The following is a 25,079-nucleotide window of genomic DNA, read 5'->3' as shown; positions in this document are numbered from 1 at the left end:
AGCCTGGCCCCCCTGTTCAGCCATCCCTCGACCTTCTGCTGGGGTTAAAAGGGGCGGGGGCGAAAGGGAGGGGGCACCCCCAGTTACACAAGTGGCCTCCTTCTATAAGAGAATGAGTTCATCACCTCCCCAGAGGAGCCTCACCATCCATCCACTCAGTGTAACTGATGAGACAAACCGCAAGGAAAAACTTCTGTAGCCCATATTTATGGTATTAATGAATAGTTAAAAAAGATTTACACTTCTTATGATCAATATTCTGAGTTATTTCCCTCAAAGTATATAATTACAGTGTCTTCAGAGTTTTCATCATTGTTTGAGGTGGCAAAACCATTTGTAATTTTCATTAGCCAGTAAACATGTAATTAACATTCAGCACTGTGTTTAACTTAATTCCTGTTTAAGACAAGGACAAGAAGCAGCCGAGGAGCGTTAGTTCCATTTGTCAAGTCTGACATACATCTTACCATAACAGTTTCCTAAAATAAAAGATCCGTGTTTCCCCATTATTCTTCTCTTAAAACAAAACAAAACAAAAAAAATCCATTAGTTAAAACTGTATTAAACTGCGAGGGGCAGAATAGTTTATTCTCAATTTTTGCTAGTTACTGTATTCCTGCTTCCATTCTTCATTTTGGGAGGTGGATGAAGAGAGAGGATAAAGTAAGCATTCATTATCTGAAGACATGGAATGGGGAACCCCTCCCCCCAAAAAGAAATAGGTTTCCTCTTCAGGAAAGTTCTAGAAGAGGGACTGGGAAAGGGGGGGCATGAATCTGTAGGGGAGAGGGAAAAATCATTTGGTGGTGAGGGGGTACCTGAGTTAAAAGTAGAAAATGAGGATTCCAATGGGTTCCTAGGAAAAATGTTGCCCTCCTGTTTCAAGTTCTATCTTTGATCCAGGGTGAGGGGAGCCTGCCTGCCAGTCTGTTAGGCTGCTGTTCCCCCCCCTCCTCTCCCACCTCTGTTTTTTTCCAACTTGCTTTAGGATTAGCCTCCATCCCTCTCGACCCCAAACAGTGGAATTTGGCTGTGCCTTGGGTCGTCTTTGCTCTGCAATATCGCCTATAGTTGTTGGCGGTTTTCTGCTGAGGCTGAGCGGTTTGCTCCAGCCTCCGACTAAACTCATTAAGTTGGGAGATTTTTTTCAATTGGACGGGTGTTTTTAAAGTCTCGTCTTTCCAGCCCCAAACAAGGTGTAACAACGCACTCTTCCTTCTAAGGAATGAGATGAGAGACAAGGATCACTCCAGACATCTCCTACCTACGGTTTGGGGTTTTTTTTCTTAAAGGCGAGGCTTGCATTCCTCAGCAGCTATGTACAAAGCTCCCTGAAACCTCGTCTCTCTAAAGTTACTGTGCTGGGCTTTCCAAGGCTGAGAGCGCCTAATACATGGGGAAGCACTTCCTTGAGGTGGAAGATCTCTCCCTTCACCTTTCCTCTTTTTCCCTGCAGGCTAGTGCCTACTTTTTATCAGTTTGCACAATCGCTTAGATAAACACCGAGGAGGAGATTCTCTTTAATTATCAAAGACACATCTTTTCAGGGGGCCAACAAAGCGTTTATTTCACCCGCCAAACTAAAGGAGAGTTATTCCAGTTTAGAAGGAAGATGCAAGCGGTTTGGGACCTTGAACAAGGCAAATATGGTTTTGGTATGTTTACTTACAGTATTTTTTTTCTCTCTCTCTCTCCTTTCTCACTTTTCTCCTTGTGCTGTGTGGGGTTGGGGATGACTTGGGGTTTTTCAAAAAATCGGATTGCTAACATGTATGAAATGCCTAGCATTGTGGTTTAAGGGGTTCGGGGAAGGGGGGGACAGTCAATTCAATGCATTGCCATATTTTATTACATGTGTGTGGTAGGAGAGTGGTGGAGGGGGGAAGAGGGGAAAAATACAATTGCAAAGCTGCCAAAATATGATTAAACCGAAGCGTAAAGACCGCCGTGCCTCCCATCTCCTCGTCCTGTCTCCTCAAACTCATTTCCTTCGATAGAGCAAACTAAAAAACAGTCCTATAAGCGTGTTTTTCCAAGCAATAGACGACTCGGTTTTCTATCAAAGGAGCTGCTAGGCTCGCACTAAGTGTCAGAATTTACTGTTCGATTTGCCTCTGCGCTGCATTTTGCAACCTTGTGCAACTGACATCCAGCCAGGCAGGGAGAGAGAAAAGCTCTGCCCGGCGCCCTCGGCCGCGGCTCGGGGGAGGCGAGCGCTCGGTTAAGCTAGGAGGAGAATCGCAACGAGAAGGGTACTCACCATCGGGCGGGGTGGTGGAGCTGGCGTGCGGATTTCAGGCAAACGTGTACCTTTTTGCTGTCTATTACAACCGCTTCGGGCTGACTTAAGCAATTCTGTGCTCTGTCCAGAACGTTCAAGGAACGGTTCCTCATTTTTAAAAAGCCAGCGAGAGAGACGACAGAGACAGAGAAAGAAAAAAAGAGAGGAGGGGGTGAGGGGGACGCACATAAACCCAGTTCAGGAAAAAAAAAAAAAAAAAATCATCACCTCTCCGCCAAGTGACTCGGGAAACGCAGAGGTGGCGAGATCCGAGTCCGGTCCAACCAAGCCAGGGCCAATTAATTTTAAATCCTGAAGAATTATTCAGATTAAAATGTACAGAAGTTTCATTCTGCTATGCCTACGTGAGCCCAAAGTCGTTTCCCTTTAAGAGCTCTTTTCTTTTAAAGTTGAATTTTAGGCAGCGAGGACTCTTACACTAGGGGGCAGACAGATACTGTACTTGCTCCAATCTTAAGCAATTTTTTCCCTCCCAGCATATGCTCTGATTTAGCACTGTAAATTTTTCAGAGGACCCAACTCTGACAGCCCCTGGTGATTTTCAAAGTACCACAAGCCAGTGGTTAAAAATTGCATTGACTTGGAAGTTCAGAGAGACACAATGGAAGCCCCTTTCCCTATTCACGGAGCTCCAGTGTGGTGGAAGAGAAAAACACACACGGACTAGATTGAGGGGAAGGAGGGATTCAATGAATCCTGGTGGACAGAACTGGTTTCTACTGAGTTCAGAGTTAAACTCACCATTTTCTGGGGTATGCATTCATATTGTGATTTAATTTGTGGAGAATTACAGCCATCAGGCCACTTTCTGCAAGAAAATCATATTCCTGGGTGGGTTTTTTTTTTCCCCCACAGTAAGGCAAATGTTTTTCCAACTTTCTCCAGCCAAATTAAAGCTTGCCATTCTTCTCATTAAAATAAATTTACATCTGCTATAAAAGACGGGGCTGGATTTTTTCTAAACTATAAGAACATATTGATATTTATCTTTTAGCCTTAGAGCTGTTTTATTCAAGAGAAATGAGCATTTCTTAAGAAGACATTTTCAAATAGTTTACCTTTCTTTTTTCTTCTTGTATACAGTAAAATTAACTACAAATGAGATGGTTATCTTTGTTTTGTTTTTTGGCTTTTTAATTGTTCCGCCATAACTGAATGAGTCCTAAAACACTGAGTAAAACACCTCTGACTTCATGGCAGCCCTGTAGTTTGTGCCTATCAGCTCCAGATCTGTAGGAGATGGTTGGGAAATCCTTCACTTTAAATCTGAGGCCATCAGAGCGTACTTCAAATACCAAAAAAATCTCTAAGTGGACCAAGGAAGCTCTTCCTCCTCCAAATTTCCCAACTCCATGTTTGTAAAAGATGATTTTGCCATGAAAGTGTCTGCACTCAAGCAGCAAGTTTAGGATTTCCCTATAGTCAATTATTCTTATCTTCTATGAAATTGAGATGAGGATACCCATTAGATTTCCTATCTCAACCCCAGCCCTACCACATCTCTCCTGAGTTTGCCCCTCATCTAACATTCGTATCATTAGGCAATTCCTCAAATTATAGAGATTGAAAAGAAAAGGGGGAAAAAAACCCTTCTCTGAAATGATTTCTTTTCCATCTTTCTCTTCCTCTTTAGGAGAAAGTTATATTGTGTCTCTAATCAACCTGAAATTTGCTGCCTGGCAAATTTGCTCTGTGGCAATCTCATTACAATACCAGGTCCATGATAGTTTAGTGTCTATCCATTATAGGTGTTTAAAAAAAAAAACTTTCAAATCATCCCAGCACATGCAGCTTTGGTGAAATAGGTGATTTCAGCGAAGAAAGGGTGAGGGCTAAAAAGGTTTCAAGAATGACGCATAAGGAGGATCTTTCCTTCCCTAAAAACTAGCTCCTATCTGCCTACACTTCTCTTAGCTCCTACCTTATATTCTGCCTATGTGTGTAAAAGGTATTGAATGCAAAGTACAATCTACACATGTCAATTATATGTATGATTTATTTTTAATCCTTCAACTCGTCGATTTTTAAAACTATCAAGGATGCTTTCCTGTGGTAATTAATTTACCCTTTACATGTGTTCATGTTTCCTGAAGTTCAGTGTGTGTTTTGTGTAAAATATATTAATTGTTCATAAACCTGTTGGCTTACCAGTCTATAGTTTTTTTCTTGATGCAAAGAGTGTATGATGGAGTCACAATTTTTGTACTAGAAATGTTGAAAAATCGTAATCCACTAACTGGTCACAGTAGCACAGAAAGGTTACTGCATTGGAATATAGTGTGTTCTGGGGGATGGGGAGAATTCTATAAGTTTGATGTTTAAAACCAAGTGCTCTGGAAGTCAGAGGCACAACCAGCTTGATGATTTTAGCACACTGAACAGAATGGCACAGTCAATGAAGTTGTTCTCATTGCAGTAAATCCCTTGAGGTAGAATATGGCTTGTGCACGGTTCCTGGTTCCTGTGAGCTAAACTTGGTGTTATTCCCAATTTGGGGCAGAATCTCTGGGTGTGTTTTAATGACTGTATGAATGCCTAAAAGGAACTTGAGGAGCAATGAAGTCGTACTCAACTGTTCTATGACCTAGAAGCATAATCGTTGAAGTCTTTGTCTGTGTACATTGACAAATGTGCATCTGATACATGTGCGCTTACATGTGTGTACAGAGGGTATGTACTGGAGATGCTGGGAGGCTGCCTCTGCAGCGGGCTAAAAGGTCTTTACTACTGGTGGTGAGAGAATGCTGGCTTGCAAGTTAGCTAAAGCTAACGAGAGAGGATAAAGTTAAGGCAAACTGATTTTAATTGTGTCACGACAATGAGATGAAGTCTATTTGTGCTTCTCAGCATCCGAGATCCTTTATTTGAGCAATTAAATTGTCAGGCCACTTACCTGTGAAATGTTAACCCTACAAGGAAAAGAGCCACCGAACGGCTCTTTTTCTCTAAAAAAGAAAAATAAATAGCCACCAAACCAAGCAAGTGATCACAGTTGATTAAGGGAAGGATCTACCATCACCCGGATTTGACCAAATCTTTCGTTTGGAAAATGCCTTGTAAGCTGGGTTCGAGGCACCTTCCCATCCCCGCCCACTAACCCTCTGCAAAGAAACCGGGGAACTTTTCTCTTTCTCTGGCACTGTGGGCACAAAGATGCGCCGGGAGTCCCGGGTGGTGCGCGAGCGGTCGATTTCGTGGCATTGCCAAGTTGAGAGACGCGAAGTCCTCAATTCCATCCAAAGCCTCTTGCGGAGCCTTTAAGAGGCGTTTTGTGTGCGCGCCCCGCGCTCCTCTCCCCGCTGGGGCGGAAACCTCGGGTGCCGGGTGCGGAGAGAGCGGTGGCCGTGCGCCCGGGGCCCAGCGTGGGCCCATCCCCCGCTTGGCGGCGGCGGCGGCACGGCTGCCCCTTCGTCGCCCCCCCTTCGCCCCCCTCGCGCTCCGCGCCACGGCCGCGACACCGCTCGCGCTAGGACCAGGCTGAGCCCGCGGCCGCCATGGCGGGGCCGCCGCGCTCCGGCCAATGACGGCGAGGGGGCGGCGCGCGCGCGCCTGGCCAGGCCAACCCCGGCTGCTGCCTTATAAGGCGCGCCGTCGCCATGGCAACGTGCGCTAAGTTGCAGCAGTCGTGTCAAAGTTCACTATATAGAGAGCTCAGTGAGCTGATCGCGGAGAAGCCACTTCTGCCAGCCCCGGCGCCTATAAATCGCATTCCCTCCCGCGCCCCCCTTTTTAGCATATTTGATCACTTTGATTCTCTGTTCTTTTCTCTCCGCGGTGTGTGTGTGCGTGCGCGCGTGTGTGTTTTCTTCTCCTCCTCCTCCTCTCCCCGAGTTGCCTTCTTTCTCCCGGTGCCGTGCTGCCTTTTTTTCCCCTCTTTCATTCTTTCTCTCCGTCTTTTTCTCCCCCCTCTGCGCACGAAGGATGTGCTTCTAGGTGGTGATCTGCCCTCCTCTCTCTCTTTTATCATTTCTCCCCCGCCGCCGGCGAGTTGACTCTTTCCCTATGTGTGTGAGGCGGCGGCGGCAGCAGCAGCAGCAGCGGCTCCGGCGGCGGCAGCAGCGGCTTCAGCGGCGGCGGCGGCGCTAGACGCGGCGGCTCCGGGCCCGACCCGGCGGTTTCGGCGGCGGCGGCGGCTCCAGCAGCGGCGGCGGCCCAAGCGGCCCGCAGGGAGCGGCGAGCGGCCTCTATCCGGCGAAAGCGGGCGGCGGCGGCCGGAGCGAGCGAGGCGCGCGCCGGGCGCCTGGGGCAGGCGGCGGCAGCGGCCCAGCGCCAGGACGACGCCGCGCAGCGCCCGACGCGGACCACTTTCATGCTGATTCCCCCGGACCCGGGCAGCGCTCCGGCCACTCCGCGGGCCGCCGGCCTCCGCCCCGGCCTGCCCGGCTCTCTGGGCGCGCCCGTGACCGGCGCCTCTGCTCTCCTAGTCCTCCTGATTTCGATGGCTTTCCTGAATGGCTGACTGTGGGCTGCCCTGGACTTGGCCCCCGGACAGTCGCCTCTCCTCCTCCTCTTCCTCCTCTTCCTCCTCCTACTCCAACTCCTCGGCTGCACACCAGCTCTGAGAGCGAGAGAGTGAACGAGAGAGGGAGGGAGAGAGTGAGAGCGAGGGAGATCTTTGGAGAGATTTTTTTTTTTTTTTTTTTTTTTTTGCCTCCAACTTCTGTCTTGAAGCCAGACAATCGACTTGCAGCTCTCCCTCCCCTCCCTCTCTCTCCACTTTCTGCTCCCACTTGCTCTCCCCCGGCCCCATCCCCTCCCCTCCCGGCGGAAAGCCCCCGAAAGCAACAAAGCTGAGCCGAGGGAAACAAACAAAACAAATACACCGGGCCAGACAAGCAATCGACAAAACTTTGCAAAAGCAGAAACAAAAAAGGAAAAACTAACCAACCTCAACCAACCAGCCCCCGAGCCATCCGGGGCGCCCTCCCGCGCCCTCTCGCACCCTTGCACACACAAAAGGCGGCGCGCCGGAGCCCGAACCCGGGAGCCGCCGCCGCCCGCAGCCAGGGGAGCAGGAAGTCCGGACGCGGCCCCCATAGATATGGCAATGGTAGTCAGCACGTGGCGCGACCCCCAGGACGAGGTGCCCGGCTCTCAGGGCAGCCAGGCCTCGCAGGCGCCGCCCGTGCCCGGCCCGCCGCCTGGCGCCCCGCACACGCCACAGACGCCCGGCCAAGGGGGCCCGGCCAGCACGCCGGCCCAGACGGCGGCCGGCGGCCAGGGCGGCCCTGGCGGTCCGGGTGGCGACAAGCAGCAGCAGCAGCAGCACATCGAGTGCGTGGTGTGCGGGGACAAGTCGAGCGGCAAGCACTACGGCCAGTTCACGTGCGAAGGCTGCAAGAGCTTCTTCAAGCGCAGCGTGCGGAGGAACCTGAGCTACACGTGCCGCGCCAACCGGAACTGTCCCATCGACCAGCACCATCGCAACCAGTGCCAGTACTGCCGCCTCAAAAAGTGCCTCAAAGTGGGCATGAGACGGGAAGGTATCGGCCTCTCATTTCTACCCCCCTCGCCTGGGGTCCCGGGGCCCTGGGTGCGTTTGGCTAGCCTGCTCTGGGTAAGGACACAGAAGCCCCAAGCTCTTCTCTTCGTATTGCAGCTGAAAGGGGTTTCATACTAGAAGCAAGTTCTGCACTGGAATCCAGCCCCCTAAATCCGCATGCTTTGGCTGATTGATTTCCTCCTCTACTCTCTCTTCGGGCTGTTTTCATTTTCTTTGCATTGATTGCCAGTTCATTCGAGTTCGCCCTTCTGCAAGGGATGGGGTGGTGTTTGTTGTTGTTGTTTTAAAGCTGGTTTACTCCTCTCTTTTCTCTCAGTTTCTCTCTGTCCTTGTTTTTCCTGCATGTTCGACATATGTCCCTCCTCTCTACCCCTCTCCCCAGCCCCCACCCTCTTAAAAAAAAAAAAAAGCACCCTGAGATTGTACTTTTGTGCTGGAGGTTCAAATTACAAATGGCAATTTTATGCACTTCGCCGTATTAACGCTGCCGCCTGGGCAGCGCTCATGTGACCCTCCGTGGATTAACATTCTGCTAAAAAAAAAAAAAAAATACCTATGTTTTGTTTTTTTCCTTTCACTTTTGAAAGGAGGAGAGCGCGATAGGGAGTAGGGGAAGGGTGGGCCAGGGGCCCTGGGCGGCTGCTTTCGCTCTGCGCGAGTTGGGTCTTTGTGATATGAAATTCGCCGAGAGCCGCGAGCCCTGCTCGGCCAATGGCGCGCCGGGCGCGGGCTCCGGGTTGGGGCGAGCGAACGCCGGGGTTTCTTTGTGTTTCTGCGAGAGCGACTCTCCCCGTCCGGCGTCAGATAACAGCTCGTGCCCGAGCCTGGCCGGCTTCACCCGGCCCTCCCGGGCCCTCCTCGGGCTGCGCCGGCGCCGGCCGCCCGCTCCCCGCCTCTCCCCGGCGTCCTCCTGCCTCGGCCGGCCTGTCTCTCCGCCCTCTCCCTCCGTCTGTCTTCCTCTGAGCACACTGGTTAGGCTGCCGCCAGACCTCGGCTCTCCGCTCGTCTCTCATCGGGGGTTGCCCGCGGGGCTGGGGCTGGGGCGGCGGGATTTGGGGGAGAGCGATTTCGGGGTGGCCAAAAGCCGTCCCGGGTGAACCCTGATGTCTTGCAAAAGCGTCTCACCCTCCCCCCAGCTTCGCCCCTCCCGCTCCCTCATCTCCAATCAATAAAAAATATCAGCTGTTTAGCAGTAAAGAAGAAAGATGCCCCCAGAATGCTCCATTCCGCCCACCGTGCCGAGGACCCCGAGGCAGAGTGGTCAATTCTGGGTCCTCGGCCGCCCAGCTCGGAGCGGGCCTCCGAGGCAAGTGCGCCGCCCTGGCCGCCACAGCTTGCCTGGGGTGGTGATTTGAGGGGAGTGCTGCCGGGCTCCCGGCGACTCCCAGGTCTGTGCCCCTAATGAGCTGGTGAGAGGGGCAGGCCTGCCTGTTCCTGGGCGGCGCAGGGTCTGGGTCAGGTGGGGGTCGGGCTGGGGCAGACCGTGCCGGGGGAGCAGGGGGGCAGAAGCTGGTCATTAACTGCGGAGTGTCTCCTTTCCTCCCCGCAGCGGTGCAGAGGGGCAGGATGCCGCCCACCCAGCCGACCCATGGGCAGTTTGCGCTGACCAACGGGGACCCTCTCAACTGCCACTCGTACCTGTCGGGATATATTTCTCTGCTGCTGCGCGCCGAGCCCTATCCCACGTCACGCTTCGGCAGCCAGTGCATGCAGCCCAACAACATCATGGGCATCGAGAACATTTGCGAACTGGCCGCTCGGATGCTCTTCAGCGCCGTCGAGTGGGCCCGGAACATCCCCTTCTTCCCTGACCTGCAGATCACCGACCAGGTGGCCCTGCTTCGCCTCACCTGGAGCGAGCTGTTCGTGCTGAACGCAGCACAGTGCTCCATGCCCCTCCACGTCGCCCCGCTCCTGGCCGCCGCCGGCCTACACGCCTCGCCCATGTCCGCCGACCGGGTGGTCGCCTTTATGGACCACATACGGATCTTCCAAGAGCAAGTGGAGAAGCTTAAAGCGCTGCACGTCGACTCCGCCGAGTACAGCTGCCTCAAGGCCATAGTCCTGTTCACCTCAGGTAGGAAGGAGCCCTGCCCTGTCACGCTCAAGGGCTCCAAGCTCAGATTTAGGGCCTAAATTCTTGGGAGCCCCCAGAGCCAGCCCAGTCTTCCCCTTAAAAAGCCAAACTGTTGAGTGCAACTTAGAATGGGAACTTTTGCACAGTTGCTGGGCCCCAGCAGGCCTGTCCTGGGGAGAGGAGAGGAAGGCTGGGCTGCAGGAAGAATGCTTCAGAAACAGACTCACAAATTGGGCCATGGGGAAGCCTCTCAGACTTGTTCCCCTCCTGCCAGACTAGGATGCATGCTCCTTTTCCCTCCCTTGGCCCAGAGGGAAAAACTGAGCCTGTGGAATCTCCTCTTCTTTGCGGCTTTCTCTGTCACTTTGGCTGAGCCTCTAGGAGATGCCCCTAGGCACTGGAGCAGTCCTGGTATCACCCTGCAGGGACAAACTTTCCCCTGCAGGGGAAAGTTTTCTTGCTAACTCAGTAGGAGTTGGAGCTCCAGGCAAATCCAACCTGAGGGCAGCTATTTTCAAAATCATATTTTTATTAAAACAATGCAGATTGCCAGAAAAGGGGAAAGAGCTGTCAGGAAGGGGCAAGAGGAAGAAAGGGGCCATCATAACTCTTCAGAATGTCTGCCGAGGGTTGAAGACACTGGCCTCTTGCTTCCCTGCCCAGGCAAACACTTAAAGCAATTTTCAAAGAACCCAAAGTGTATGCCAGCTTTAGCTGGATATGAATGTTGCTGGCGATATAAAACTATCATTGACCCGCATTACGAAATCTAATTAGCTTGCAGGTAGTTTAACCTGTGTGAGTAATAGATCTAATATTAATTAACTCTTGGGGCCAAATGATTTTTGAAGGTGTCTGGCTTTCCACTTTGGGCCACACCTGAGCCTTTTGGCTGCCCCCAGGCTGAGTTCAGCAGAGCCCAGGTGGGTGGAAATCACCCCTTTCACATTCTTGTCCTAAGTTGTCAGCTGATCCCTTTGTCAGGCTGAGAGGCAAGGCAGTTCCCAGTTCAGGATAACAAATATTTGGACCTTGGTAGGGCTTGGAACCTAGTCACCCATTTCAGTTTTTGCAGCTTGTAATCAGGACACTAGGAGAGCTGTGTAGTTCTCGTGGCAGACAAAAAGATCCACAGTCTCTTCCTTATTGTTCAAAAGGATTTCTGGGGAACCCAAGTCATTAGAACCTATTGCAGGATTTGAGCCCTAAACCCTCTGTCTTTTATACATTGCTGCTCTGCACAAACCAGCCCCCTCACTGCCACCCCAAATTCTGTCTTTGAAAGTCCTTAAGTAATCAATTAAAGGGCAGTGTCTGGACAAGGAAGAACTGTATGCAGAGGCTTGGACCTGGATTATTTTTCTCAAGGGACCTGTCATAACTAGAATGTTTGCCTGGTGCGAATATACTGGCAGGATTTTCCCTTACCCCACAGACAACCCTCACCCTGTCCCACAACCTGACACCCAGCCCAGGTTCTCAGACCACTGGGGTGGTGGTTAATTTCTTGATATCATTGTTAGCTCTTAGACTTACCCTTGGTCTTTCAAGGAAAAGAAATGCTTGATACTGTCCTAACAGTTTAATTTATTACTATTTGCAAAGTGTAGAGGCCTGTGTAGAGAATGCAAATCGCCTCACAAAGAGATAAACGTTCCTGTTATCTGATTCAGAGGGAGACAGTCCAATGTAAAGGGAAGGAGTCCTATGTAGACAGATCTTTTCATTCCTGATCATAGGCACCTATGCATTCTATAGACATGCACAGTCCCAGGTCCACACATAGGAGATTGCATGTGTGTTCTGGTTCTTAGGGTGGACGTGGTGGCAGCTGTTTTTGAATATCTGTTTTAAGGATTCACAATATGCATGTGTTAGCTCCAGTCTTGCCTGGGGAGCCCCCAAAGGTCAGGTCACAACCTGCACCGCCTTCACTGAGAAGCCTCTCATTTCAAAGGCACTTATTGTATTTTCACGTATCCGAAAAAGAAAAGTGTTTTCCTGAAGATAACGGGGAGGGGGTTTCTTCTTGGAGGGACCTGGGTCTTAAAAAAAAATAAAATAAAGGAGTGGGAGGTAGGAGAAAAAGGGAGAGAGAAGAAAAGGAGGGAAAAGAAACAGCTCAAATGAACAGAGAGATCACAGTTTGCATGGCTGCCCTTCAATAGGCTAAACTGACAAGATCAGTTTTAAAGGGCCACTTAAATCAGTTTCAAAGACTGGAGAAAAATGAGTCGCCCTCTTTGGGGAGAATCTGAGGCTGGGTCGTGGGCGCCATTACTCAGGGCTGGGCTAGGTTGTTGCCCCCCCCCACTATATAATTATAAGCCAAACTATTATTTACAGAGGAGGAGGGGGTGGAGCCCTGGCAGTTTTAGTTTCATCTGTTTGTCTGTCTGTTTACTGACTCCAGCCAGATTCACCCAATGCACTTTGCTTGGGCCTCCCAGTGACCAAGTCTGAGGATTGGGACAGGGAAAGTCTGCAGTGCACTGAGCTGTGTTTTATTTTACGGCAAATACCTCAGGACTATCTCATGAGCTTCCTTACCCCCATCCCACCCCCAAGTTTTCAGTACAGAGGCATTTGCTCCAACTCTGGTTGGGGCAGTTTGACAGAGCCCTGTACACACACCTCATGTGACCCATTTCCAACCTCTTAATCTGATGACTGAATTCTTCGTCTTCTTCTTCTTTTTTTTTTTTTTTTTTTTTTTTTTTTTAACTTTCTTCCAGATGCCTGTGGTCTCTCTGATGTAGCCCATGTGGAAAGCTTGCAGGAAAAGTCCCAGTGTGCTTTGGAAGAATACGTTAGGAGCCAGTACCCCAACCAACCAACGCGATTCGGAAAGCTTTTGCTTCGCCTCCCTTCCCTCCGCACGGTCTCCTCCTCAGTCATAGAGCAATTGTTTTTCGTCCGTTTGGTAGGTAAAACCCCCATCGAAACCCTCATCCGGGATATGTTACTGTCCGGCAGCAGTTTTAACTGGCCGTATATGGCAATTCAATAAATAAATAAATCAAAATGAGAAGGGGGAGTGAAACAGAGAGAAAGAAAAGGCAAAAGACTGGTTTGTTTGCTTAAATTCCTTCTGTTAAGAAAGGATATAAAAGGATGTTACAAGTTTGCTAAAAGAAGAGAGGGGAAGAATTTAATGGACTGTGAATTTCCAAAAAAAAAAGACTGTCAAATGAACTTTTACAGAATGCATTAAAAAAAAAAAAACTCCTGTGTCGGTCAGAACAACTTGCTACTTATCATTTTTGTATAAAAAGGAAATTAGTCTTTTTCTTTTTTTGGTAAATTTTTGAAAAATATTGCTAAAAGTGCATTTAAGGAGATTGGGAGAAAATTAGCAGAATGGAGAGAGTAAGTCTTTTTTTTTTTTCCAAATTATTAATTGTCCTGTGTCTATGTACCTCTAGCTGTTCTTTTTTTGTACTTTTCTGGTTCCAAACCAGTTTATTCTGTGGTTCTATAATAAGTTTTGATATAATCTTGGCTTCTTAAAAACTGTGTATCCTTAAAATATATGTTCTGCAAGAATTAAAACTGAGTCCATGAAAATATCATAGGAAGACATAAAACTTTAAAAGGCAACTCAAAGATGATGGAAACGCACTTACAAGTGGTGACCAAAAATTTTAGGTGAAGTTGAGCACTCTAATTTGAGAACTGGAGGAACCACATACAACACTTAACTCCCCTTACCCTGCCCCCCCCCAAAAAAAATAGACACCATGACAAACCTAGCTTTTTAAAAATATTTTAAGAAAGAGAAATGAACTGTGGAATTTATTGGCAGCCAAGGAATGTGTCCAAGACACATGCTGAGGTTTTGAATAAAAAGTGAACTTTTGTAATTTGAATTGGGTCCCGCTTAGTTCTTGAATTGTTATGAAAATCCTATATCTGTTTGTATATTTGCAAACCCTTTGTATTATAATTGTTGATATTTTCCCTTTTTAAAAAATACCATTGAAATCAGCATGACAAAATAACACTGTTGGCACTTATAGGTAACGTGATTGATTCAGTATCTTAGAGTTTACAGTTTGTGTTTTAAAAAAACTGAAGGTTTTTTTTTTTAAGTGCAACATTTCTGTATACTGTAAAAGTTATAATAACTGAACTGTTTGGTCGAGTCTTTGTGTGTTATATTCCAAGGAAAATTGAAAGTATTCAGAAATTAAAATATTATTTGATATCTGAAACCTGTTTGGCTGTCCCCACTCACTGTCTTTCCATGGAGAAGCCCCTGTGAGCTCTCGCTAAGCTGGGCCTGGGGCTCTATTTGTTTACTCCCCTTAGCCAGTTTGTTCAAAGGTAGACTAGTGTATTTGCCTGTTTAATTTGGGTGTGTGTGTTGGGGGGAGCTGAAGTTAATGGTTTATCTATGGTTTAGGAAGTGCCATACGGTTATAGTAAACCACCCCCCATTCACCTAATCCTTCTTTTAATTAAAAATGGATTTTCCAGGAAAAAAAAGGCCCTTATATTTGTCACACTTAAGTGCCTGCTTAGGGAAGGTATTGTGAAAAGTATTAGAAATCTTGAGATCAGTATCTATTTTATGATCAGGAAAAAATACTGTTTTGTACATTTCTGACAGTTACGCAAAAGCCCGTTCAAGCAAGCTAATCACAGCCTTGTAAATAGAAGGCAGTTGTTTGCAATGAGTTTTTCCTTAAGTAAGTGTGATTTTTAAAAATATTCTGTGGTTCTCATCTAGTGTGGTTGTTGAGAGGATTTCAAATTCAGTGATATAGCTTAGAGCGGCTGAAGGGTTTATTTTTAATGTATATATGATAACTTGCAGTTGGCCTGCCCCCCCCCCAAGTTCATTCTGTGAGAGCGTGACCACAGGTCAAGGGAATCTTTTCCATTGGAGTTATGTACATAAAAACACATCGACATTTTGACATTTCAGATTGTGTAGATATAATCTGTACTGCTCTTGGGATCCTTTGTCCTTAAAAGCCAAATTAAGAAAAAGAAGAGAAAGAAAGAAGGAAACTTTACAGGGTGTGCAGATTTGGAAGTAGTAACTATTTTGTTTTGGAGTCTCTCCCCCCCCCCCTTCTCTTTTCCTGGTTTAGAGGAAGCTCAGTGTGTGGGAGCTTGCAATTTTTGTTCTTACTGAGGCTTTGCAGCACCCCCACCGCCATCATACATCACTATGGTTGTGGTTTAATTTTAAAAGGGGGTGGGTAAGGGGATGTGAAAGAAAAGGATCATTTTGTAAAGTGTATTAAACTTTGATACTCAGTTCCAGTCAATACATGTAGACCGGAAAAATCTGTCTGATTTGTGCATTTGAGCAGAGTTCTCCATCTGACCCTCAGCTTCTTTCTGTAGATATATACATACATAAATATAAGTATGTTCTTATGGCAGAACATCGCTGACCTCTAGATTGAGGTTTTGTAGCTTGTTGTTTATTTTCTTCTCTTGCAAGTGCTATCCATGTGAGTGTGTGAAGTTTCTCTAATAAGTAAAACACAGGCCCTTTTCCTTGTTTGTTTTGTGTTAGTTTATTGTAAACAGCCATTTGTTGTAAATTATTATTGGCATTAAATTATAATTTATGATTTTCAAAGCAAAAGACAGTCCCTGTTTTATTCTGCTTAAAGCATGTGTTCTAGACGTTGGAAATCTCTCTCTCACTCTAAGTTTCAGCAATGAGCTTGGGGTCTGCGAGGCAGAAAAACAGGACCCAAAATTTTTCAAACGGTTAAAACAAAACCCCTTGTATATGTTTAGAGTGGCCGGAGGAGGATCTGTTTAGAGTCTTGAGTTTGGTTTAAGTTTATTGCATTTAAAGAAAGTTTTTCTTTTCACGCTGAGTTAGAACAAAAGATCTTTGCTTCGACTGAATTGGACAAAAGACGAGGGCTGGGACCCAGCGAGTGCGTTCTGTGTGAAATTGACGAGATCTTTAAAAAAGCTGCTAAACATGGCGACTCTTTCCCTTTAAGTGTCTCTTTTTCCTTGCTGGGTTTTTTTTTCCCCCCTATCTGATCTGAGCTCGCTTTATTTCTTTTCCCAACCCCGCTCCCCCTCCTCCTCTTGGCGCTCGGGGGTGTGAGAGAACCCAGTTAGACGCGAAATGCAACAATAGTCCGAGGAGAGAGAGAGAGGGGCGATCGCTGCTTCTCGTCACTTTCAAACAAACCTGGGGAATGACTGAGCTGGGGCGGGGGGGGGGGGGGGCTGGTTCCTAGCCTGTTCGCTCGGCTCGCGGCCGCCCTGCCTCGGCCTTTCACTATTAGTTCTCTCCCGGCCGCCAGGGGCTGGGGCTCAAAGTTAGCGGGAGACGTCCGGGGCTGGTTCCGCGGAGACGGCTGGGTTAGCATCCGGCCGGCTGCAGGGACCGGGGCCTGGAGTTGGCAGCAGCTGAGGAAAAGTGCCTGCCCCCCAGCCTCCGCCCCCCACTTACGTGCGGCGGAATTCCGCCAGCGCCCCCGGAAAGTCCGGGGTGCCGGGCGCTCCGAGCTGCTCTCCTAGGATGTGCAAGAAGCGGCGACAGGCGGGGGGCGGAGGCGGGGGGCGGTCAGGGGGAGCTCGAGCGTGTGAAACTCTGCCTCGAAGCTCGCTTTTGACTTGGTCCTATGAGCTGAGCCAACATGGCGTCTCCCACTGCACCGCGAGCGCCGGGCTGCCAGGCACGGCAGGGCCGGGTAATAGAAAACACATTGGTTACCAAAAAGAAAAGGGGGGGGGGCGGCTAAAGGCCATTCCATCTGCAGGCAGAAAACCCTCTTTTAAACTCTAGCTGGCGAGTGAGTGCGGTCCTCGATTATTCTGTAATTAAAGCAGCAGAATTGGTAGGGAACATATTGGTAATACAGTATCCCCTTATCTCTGCGCCCCCTCCCCCTTGTAATAGGGAGAGTTTATTTCAGGTCTCCTCTCCCAACAGGAACCAAATTAGAAAAAGTCTGTATTCTCCACAGATCTTAAATGTTTGAATGGTATAGGGGAGGGGGAGGCCAGTATTTAACAGACCTCGGTCAGTTCTCGCGCTCATTAATGCAGGGGCCGTGCAGGGGGAGGGGGTGTGCCGGGACCACCCCCTACACACACCCGCCGAGCTGAGGGGTGGGGGCCGGGCTTCGATCCCCGCCGGACGTGGGCACAACTTGCTGCTTGCGTGGCAAAGTTAGGGGAAAGGTGGCTTTGCGGGGGGCAGAGAGCTGACTGCCGGTGCGCAGGGGCCGAGGGCCGATTCCGGGCTGGGGGTCGCAGGTCCTAGAAATGTGTGAGGCGGCATGGACGGCGCCCCTAATAGGAGCGCTTCTACATCGGGGGTCCCTTTTAATAGGTTTGAGAGGAGGCGAGGTCTGCCATGGAACAGACCTGACCTCCCAGAGAGGGTCTTCTGAGGGCCTCTGGGGAAACAGTGGTTTGGCCCTGGTCGAGCTCTCAGGCGCTGGGGGAATGGCCCCTTACGGTCCAATACGAGCTCTGGCCCAGGCCTGGAGACCCTTACCCTCAGCCGCCTGGGAGGGGAGCGAGTTTCTCTCTGAATTCCGGGCCTCGTCGAGATTTATTGAAGTTAGGTTTAAAAAACGTGCTTCAGATGATTTTTCCCATTTTCTCAGATTTCAAAGGCTCCCTGCAGTGCGGCTGCCTAATTAATGGTGAAATTCAACTAAATCTAATTATGCAGTAATTTTAAAGCAGTTAGTGCTGGGCGTTGGTTTGTAATAGGACCCCAGTTTTTTAAAGTTTGCTTACTGTGTTGGTTTAGGGGAAAGCCATCTTTTGTATAGCAAAGAAAGACAGGGAAATAGTTTTGCTGCGTGAACCAGAGGACTGAGAACTGCCCCCACCCTCCACATTTCCATCCTCACTTCTATCTATCTCCCTTTCTTTCTCTCTCTTTCTCTCCTGGGCTCCTGCTCAAAATCTGAGCGAGGTGCTAACCCAGCAAGGAGACCTGGTTTCATAGCCAAAGGGGAAAAGGGAGAATTTTTCATAAGGAGACACAAAGGGGCTTGGTATCTGCCCTCCTGGATGCATCTGTAAATGCCTGAAAACAGGGAAGGGGGACTCTCATCTCCTCTAATAGAGAACAGATTTCCTCTCTTTAACATCCATTGTCATTAAGGCGAAAAGCTGACTCTTGGAGTTATAAATCTTATCATCCTTCTGATAACACACTTGTAATAAGTTAGTGTCTTATTCAAAGTGAATTGTAAAACTGCCTCATTTAATATGGCATCTGTGTCGTTAAAACTTTTAAGTCCCCCCCACCTCCTTTGAGTCTTGTAGGCCTGGCATGTGGGCAAGCGCTGAGGTGCCTACTGGGCCTCTGGGGTAGGACCAAGGGGGAAGGAGGTGTGAGAGATGGGATTCAGCTTCTGGATCTTAGTCTGGGGTGAGAGACCCCTGAGGCAGAGAGGGCCTGGGGGGGGGTTTGCTGTATCCCCCTTTCCCATCCCCCTGAGAGGCCCCCTCGAAATGACGTTCCTTGAAAGAAACATGCTTGTGATTAGCTAAGCAAACACATCTGCTTTCGGAGTTGGGCCTTCGTTAATTAGCTGAACAAAGGGCCGTTTTGCTTTTTACCTTTTGCTGGGGGAGAGTGTGTTATTTCAGGAGTGTCGCGGGCCCTCCTCTTTTCAATTGCAGCCACGACGTTAATTTTATTGGGATTACTGATGGGAAATGAGGTGGCGCAGGCTTCCGAGAGGAAAAGCTTGATCATTACCCCCTTTGGAACTATATTTTTCCACCCAACCTCCTGTTCGCGAGGAGGGGGTGGGGGGCGAACTGCGCAGCAAGTTCGGAGCAATTGGAATCAGGCTCGCCGAATGCTGATATCGGGTGACAGAGCGTGTGTTGAAGCTGAACTCTATAATTTGCGCTTCTGTTTCTTTATTAGGCCTGGACAACGAACTAATGAGCTTTGGCCCAGCACAGTGTCACCTGTATTTATTTTCTTATGGCAACTTTGAGATAGCGGAAGTGTTCCTTACCAGGAGCCAGGGAGGGCCGGGTGTCCTGACCGAGGCTGTCACCCGCCGGCCAGGGTTGGTGGCTGGGGCCCCGGGGAGCGAGGGCCCGGTGAGGGCGAGCGTAGAACTGATGGAGCCAGAGGACTGGGCCTTTAGGTGAGGCCCTGGGGCACACAGGAAGGGGTTAGGCCCTTTGGAGGCCCAGGCATTCCTGCAAGCCCAGCTCTCTGAGATTGAGGTCGAGGGGCGAGGGGCAAGCCTAAGGCAGGTCCCCAGGCAGGGTGATGGTCGGAGGTGCAAAGGTGGCTTGGCTTCCTCCAGGCCGGGGGAGGAGGAGGGATCCATCAGCAGAGCGTGTCGGGCCAAAGAACCCTTGGAGCGAACCGGGCTATCCAGCCCCGTGGCCAAGGCGTCTGTCTGCTTTGTGTTGAGGGAGGCCTGGCTCAGCTCTCAGGCTGACTGCCTTGGGGTGGGTGGGGCAGAGAGGATGCTCTAAAGGAGCTCTTAGGGTCCTGAAGTGTGGAGGCTCCCTTCCCTCTCTCCCTAGTTTGCTCCAAAGAGTCTCAGTTGGAGAGGCCTGGAATAAAGTAAAGGAGGAGTTCCGGGTTGAGGGCTGAAAAGGGTCAGCAGAGGCAGCTGGAACATCCCTTGTGCAGTGGCAGAGAATGCAAGCCCCCAACACGGAGTGGAGAGTGCAGGGAAAGGGGAAGCCCAGGGAACTGAGAGATGAGCGTGGACTCCTCGGCTCAGCAGCCCGAGACTTCCCGTAGCTCCCGCCTTGCTCCCCGGCAGGCAGCCCTGGCTAATAACGCCCAGGCTCTGTGCCCCCACCCACTCCATCTCTCCTTGCTCCATCTCTCTGCCTTACTACCCCCTCCCCACCTCTTCCTTCCTTCCTGCAAATGGGTGTTAACGTGGGTCTTTATGTTCTGTCTATAACTAGGATGTAATCACGCGCCCCATGCCTCTCTCTAAAAGCATTTAATAAATGTCTATTAAAGCGCTACAAATGTAAGATGAATTTAGTGGCGCGGCTGCCTCCCTGAATCCGAACGGTAATGATGGATTTATCAATGGGGATTCGCCTTCAGCACAGCAAGGGAGGTTTACTCAGCAAATACGTCGGCAAGCACCCACCCAAATACAATCATTTGACCCCCCTGTGGGCGTTAGCCACCTCGCCCCTATCGTCGCCCGCCTGATGGCTAGAGTCACCGGGGGCCAGCGTGGGGCCGGGAGGACCTGGGGGGCACCGCCCCTCTCCTGGCCTCTAGCCCCCTCCTCCGTCTCCTTTCGGTCCGCAGGTTTCTCGCCTTTTGGCGAGCGTGGGGGACCTGGCTTGCAGGTTTGGAGGTGAGGAGTGGGTGATGGCCGTACCGGAGCACACAACTAATGTCACTTGGCTTTGCCGGGGACATCCGTGGGGCGCCTCCGAGCCACTGTTGGCTTTTAAGAGGTGGCGATTGTCCCTGAATCTGCAAGTGGGCTCTGGAGTACCCAGGCTTTCACTAAATCTTAGGCCGTTGGATCCTCGCTGGGCCCCAGCCCATCCCTGGGCACCATTCTAGAAGAGGCCTCCGTCCCGGGCCCTCGGAGGGCCCCGACTGTGCCCAGAGAGGGTGCCTGCCCTCTCCAGGCTCCCCCAGATGCCCCCAGGCCAAAGCAGAGGCGGCTGTTTTCCAGGGTTAGGGCGTTGTCCCCAAAGCAGGGGCAAAACTTTCACATCTCCTTCCCTAATAGATCCGGTTTCTCTCCCACCTGCCCCGGCAAAGCCCACCCGGCCATTTTAAAGTTTCTGTGGCTGTAGATTTTCAGAATTTGGTTTGGACTGTGATCATTAACGCGCACAAACCCCCGTGACTACCACCTTTCTTTTTGTCTTTTATCTTTCTTTTCGAGGGGGAGGAAAGTGCTGGCCTGTTCCATCAAGCCCAGTTCTCATTTGCTTTGGCCTCTGATTTCTCTTTCTTCTTTGGAAATTTCATTGAGATGTCTCTGTACTTCGCTTGTCAGTTATCTTTGTTCCTTTTAAATAAAGGGCTTTTAAATGGACTTATTGCTCCCAGCGTGGGTTCCTCTCTCTAAATGTTAGAAAATTGTGCCATCTACCCGCTATGCTGAGTACTGTCACACTCGGAGACCTCGGGGACCTCCGGGCCGGCTTCAATGCTGCCATGTCAGGGGCCGCGGGCTGCAGGAGGAGGGGGCGGCTCACGTGGATTTCTACAGATCTCCGCCTGCAGCCGGCCGGCGTGGCCACGCCAGGGCACGGCCCGCAACGCGCGCAGCCGCCGGCTTGATGGCGGCCGCGAACTTGGCTGCGGCTGATCCCGGACCACATCGCAGGCGTGGCTGGGACTCTTCCCTTCTCAGAAACGCCCGGGGCCGGGAGGGAGGGCGCGGGGGCTGCTTCTAGACCCGAACAGCCGCTGGGGGTCTGGGATAACCGCGGACAATGGTGGGGGAAGGTTGCCTGGGAGGGGCACGGGGGGGGATTTGGCCGCGCAGCCTTGGAGCGCTCTTGCCCGCCTCCAGCCTCCAGCCCCCCTCTCTCCCTCGGGGAAGCTGAGCTGAGTGAGGCCTGCGAAGAGCCACGGCCGCCGACTGGCTTCCCAGACTTGGAGGGAGGAGAGCCCGGGCCAGGCAGCTCAGATGCAACTTTCAGCTCTGTTCTCGGCTAGAGATCATTCTGGTGTCCTGTGGAAGGCCACACTTGCTTTGCTTCCTAAAGCGTGTGGTGTAGGTGCACCGCGTTTGAACAAGTCAGATGTCTGAAGTGGGGTCTCCTTACCCCGACCCCGCCTCTGCCTCTGCCAAACAACCCACCTGCAACCGCAGGTTCTTTTTGAATGAGTTAAAATGGATTAACAGTTTAGATTTTATTATGTGGCTACCCCTCTCTGATGCTTTTTTTTTTTAACCCATTAAAAGTATTAGCTGAGATTTCCAAATGTCCATTGGGTATTTATGCTGGGGGGGGGATCTCCGATACGGTTTATGACTTTTATTACATGTTTCACACTGTTCGAGAAATGGAGTTTTAAGCAACATACAATTAAATCTATATTGCTCTTTGGAGAAGGGCCAAGCAACTCGGCAATCAATTAGTTTAGATCTTTTGATACTTGTTGCTAAAATCAAAGTGTAAAACTGCAACCCTTATGTAGAGCTGCTTCCCCATTTTATCTAAGGTCGTGGAGCTACCACAGAGGAAATGACAGTTGCTTTTTTCTGCCCCAGGATGTTTTTCCTGTACAGATTAGTCTTTTCAAAATACCAGACTATTTTCTATACTCCCTGTCCATTTCTCTCTTACTGTGATCTCTCATCCCCTGCCTTTATCAGCCAGATTTAATTTTTAAAAATTTACTTTTAATTTCTGTTATTTGAAAATGAATTTTCTATTCACCCTCTCTCTCTCATCTCCCTCCTCTCTTTGCTTGATTCTAAGAAGGGAAGCCGAGTTGTTTAATAACCGCACTAATACAGTGGTTTCCAGACAAAGGCAAAATTATATTCTTTGTAACCACAATAGGATGGGGATGGGGGTTTAAATTCTCATTCTCTCATTCCCTCCCTCTCTCCTTCCCTCTCTCTCTCTTACACACGCACCTCTGTCCCTTCAAATAAGTGGTTTAGGAAATAATCTGCATTGAACAGAAAGTGCTTCCTCCTTGAAAATGTCACCATTCCCATCTCCCTGGCTCTTGCTGGGCCAGTCCCTTCTACTGCCTGGTGGCAGTCTGTCCTGAAGTCTGTCTGTCCTTGGCCATGGCAGGAGCTGGGGGGTGCCTATGGAGACCCAGAACATCATGAGAAAGTGGTGGGGTCCAGCTAGGCTGTTCTGGGCAGCTGAGACAGGGCTGATAGCAAGTTCCAAAGAAAGGCTTGCTGACAGTATTAGATAATTCTTCCTTCCCCTCAGCATCTTCTCCCTACAGCCACTCAGGTTCTTGAAAGGAGGGGGAGGGGTTCAGGACTGTGCATCTATCCCCTCATTTCTTTCCAGGCTGGGCTGCTCCTTCACCAGCTTCATCACTGGTTTAAAAACTCTGCGGCTTTGGGACTGAGCAGGTCAGTCATTGAACTGTCATCTCCACCAGGATGGACCATCTAGAACCTCCTCTGTTCTTAAAAAAAAAAAAAAAAAAAAAAGTTCTGAAATGAGTGAAGTGATTGGGCAGGGTGACATTCGCCTCTCTCCAGAAGCCTTCCTTTTCCTCCCAGGGAATGAGGAACCCCAGGCAGGGAGGGACCTTTGCCTCCACCCATTGCTGTGGCCTTGCTGGGTCTGGGCCTCGTGTTTTCACCCTGCCTTGTGCCCATCCTTATGCCTGAGCCCTAATTGTAAGAAAGGTCTGGGAAACATTTTCTCTGTGCTAATTTTATATTTCCCCTTTCCCCCTTGCAACATTAAACATAATTTTGCGCTGTCACTGTCACTAAGATTGCGGTTTGTTGATGTCTCTACTTGGAAACATGACCCCTTTGCCTCCAACAGGGAGTCCTCCCTGGGCAGCCTCTGGGAGGCCCCTTCTCCACTGGGGATTTCAGGGTTTCTGGAAAACCCTGAGAGAAAGAGAGAGGGAGAGGGAGGGGCAGTAATAAAGGCCAGAAAGGTCCCTATGAGAACCCCACAATCATTTCAAATCCCCTTTCCCTATGACAGCGGGAGCAAATGTGTTTTTGATGTGCGTTTGGTTGTTGGCTTGTTTGTTTAATAAAATCCCTGTGTGTGTGTTTGTGTGTCTGTGACATGTAACCACAGCCACTCTACTTTTAAAATTTCCCTTTGAATTTTTTGTTTGTTTGTTTTTGTGTCTATTCTCTTCAACTTCTCTGTTCTTTATCCCCCTCCACTTACACAGCCCCAATATATTTTCTCTAGCTAAGCAATAATCCTCTGGCCCATTGGCCATGTTCCTGGAGATAAAATCCATTTATCCCTTGTGTTGCCTCACCAAGCCCCAGTTATCCGGGGCCTTTGGTGACAGACTGGAGCATGAGAGATGAAGATATTTCTTATTTTGAAGGCCCTGCTCCTTGCTTTCTTTAATGTGCCAGCCTGGAGGGGCTCTGGAGTTAAGCAAACATACCCAGGGTCTACAGCTTTGCTCTCTGTGCCTGGTTGTGGTTCTGTTTGCGTCTCATCTATTTCCCTTTTTTTGGAGGAGCTGCTAGCCCCTCTCTATTCTCCCTAACAGTGTTTCAGAGCCTGTGTGCACCAAGGCTGGTGGGTTTCAGGGCGATTATCTCATTTCGCTGGTGCAGAGAGAAGCGGCTTGCAGCCCCTGGGTCAGGCATTCAGCGGAGGACCCGTGTCACAGACCCAACCCGAAGGTTAATTTTCCCTCATTAGCATGTCCATAGTTCGCTCCCGGCCCAGGATCCCGGGTCCTCACTCTGTCTCCTCCCAGCTTCCCTCTCAAAGTCTCTGGCAAATTTGCTCTCTCTCCTGGACCCTTCTTCACAACCTTATATTCTGCCAGGTTCCTATTGGGTTCCTAGACTCTAATCACTGAAAACCCATTTCATCCATTTTCCAGTTTGCGTGTTTTTATTCTCGAGCCTCTTGCCTCCATCCACGTCTCGCTCTCCTCCATGCACCTCATTTACAAACGTATTCTGCTTTATTTGAATTAGTTCACTTCTCTTTTTCTCTCCCCCCTCCCCTTATTCTTTCATTCACTGCAAGTAAAAGCAAAAGATACAAAATGGCAAAGTTCAGCTGCGTGTGCATGGCGGGTGGGGGGAGGGCATCCCAACCACCTAGAAAGAAGCTGGAGGTTTGTAATGACAGAAGAAACAACAAAGGAAAGAGAATTGCATTTGCGGCTTAAGTGGGCCAGTGTGTTTGTGTGTCTATATCTGTGTGTGTTTTTAAGATTTCTTTGAACTGCTTTTGTGCTGACTCGACAGAGGCATTTGCCAAAGCTAGTCCCGGTATAGGAACTTTGAGTTAACCTCTTATATCAAATGAATCTTTTCATTTAGAGGCCAATAAATCTCAATCTCTAGCTACCTTTTGTAGACGCAGCCTCAGTTCAATGAGACAAGACTGGGGCTTATAATAAAGACCAGATAAAGTTTGCCAAAGTTATTTTCTTTCCCTGCCTTCTTTTTTAAACCAATGTGAAAAATTCCCCCATCTAACAAATAAAAGTTCAGGGAAGTAGCAGCGTTTCCTCAGTGAGCAGAAGGTTGGGGATTTCTTTACCTTTTCACAGCAAAGCC

The 25,079-nt window shown here is 49.6% G+C and overlaps 2 protein-coding genes across 20 annotated transcripts in view; one reads left to right on the top strand and one right to left on the bottom strand.

Moving 5' to 3' along the window:
* The window catches only part of LOC102160410 (atherin-like), a 48,970-nt gene extending 41,604 nt beyond the window's left edge, over nucleotides 1–7,366 (bottom strand). For 11 of the 17 annotated variants that reach the window (XM_021099351.1, XM_021099342.1, XM_021099339.1 and 8 more), the window contains exon 1: nucleotides 2,261–7,366. In XM_021099351.1, the coding sequence (XP_020955010.1) occupies nucleotides 6,266–7,339 (1,074 nt within the window). In that variant the 5' untranslated portion in view covers nucleotides 7,340–7,366 and the 3' untranslated portion in view covers nucleotides 2,261–6,265. The remainder of the gene's footprint in view (nucleotides 1–2,260) is intronic. The other 6 variants (XM_021099345.1, XM_021099346.1, XM_021099349.1 and 3 more) reach the window with 2 other exon arrangements.
* Nucleotides 1,350–15,481, top strand: NR2F2 (nuclear receptor subfamily 2 group F member 2). 3 transcript variants are annotated; one of them, NM_001190253.1, is given in 3 exon segments: nucleotides 1,350–1,655; nucleotides 9,355–9,882; nucleotides 12,618–14,096. In NM_001190253.1, coding segments are annotated over 3 exon segments (846 nt in total). In that variant the 5' UTR covers nucleotides 1,350–1,612; the 3' UTR covers nucleotides 12,893–14,096.

The sequence above is a fragment of the Sus scrofa genome, chromosome 7, assembly GCF_000003025.6.
Source record: "Sus scrofa isolate TJ Tabasco breed Duroc chromosome 7, Sscrofa11.1, whole genome shotgun sequence".
NCBI lineage: Eukaryota > Metazoa > Chordata > Mammalia > Artiodactyla > Suidae > Sus > Sus scrofa.
This window is presented reverse-complemented; position numbering and strand designations above follow the sequence as displayed.

Coding starts and splice junctions, on each gene's coding strand:
- NR2F2 (XM_013989100.2), top strand. CDS start 9,372: ATGCCGCCCACCCAGCCGACCCATGGGCAGTTTGCGCTGACCAACGGG. Junction 9,883..12,617: donor CATAGTCCTGTTCACCTCAG/GTAGGAAGGAGC, acceptor ACTTTCTTCCAG/ATGCCTGTGGTCTCTCTGAT.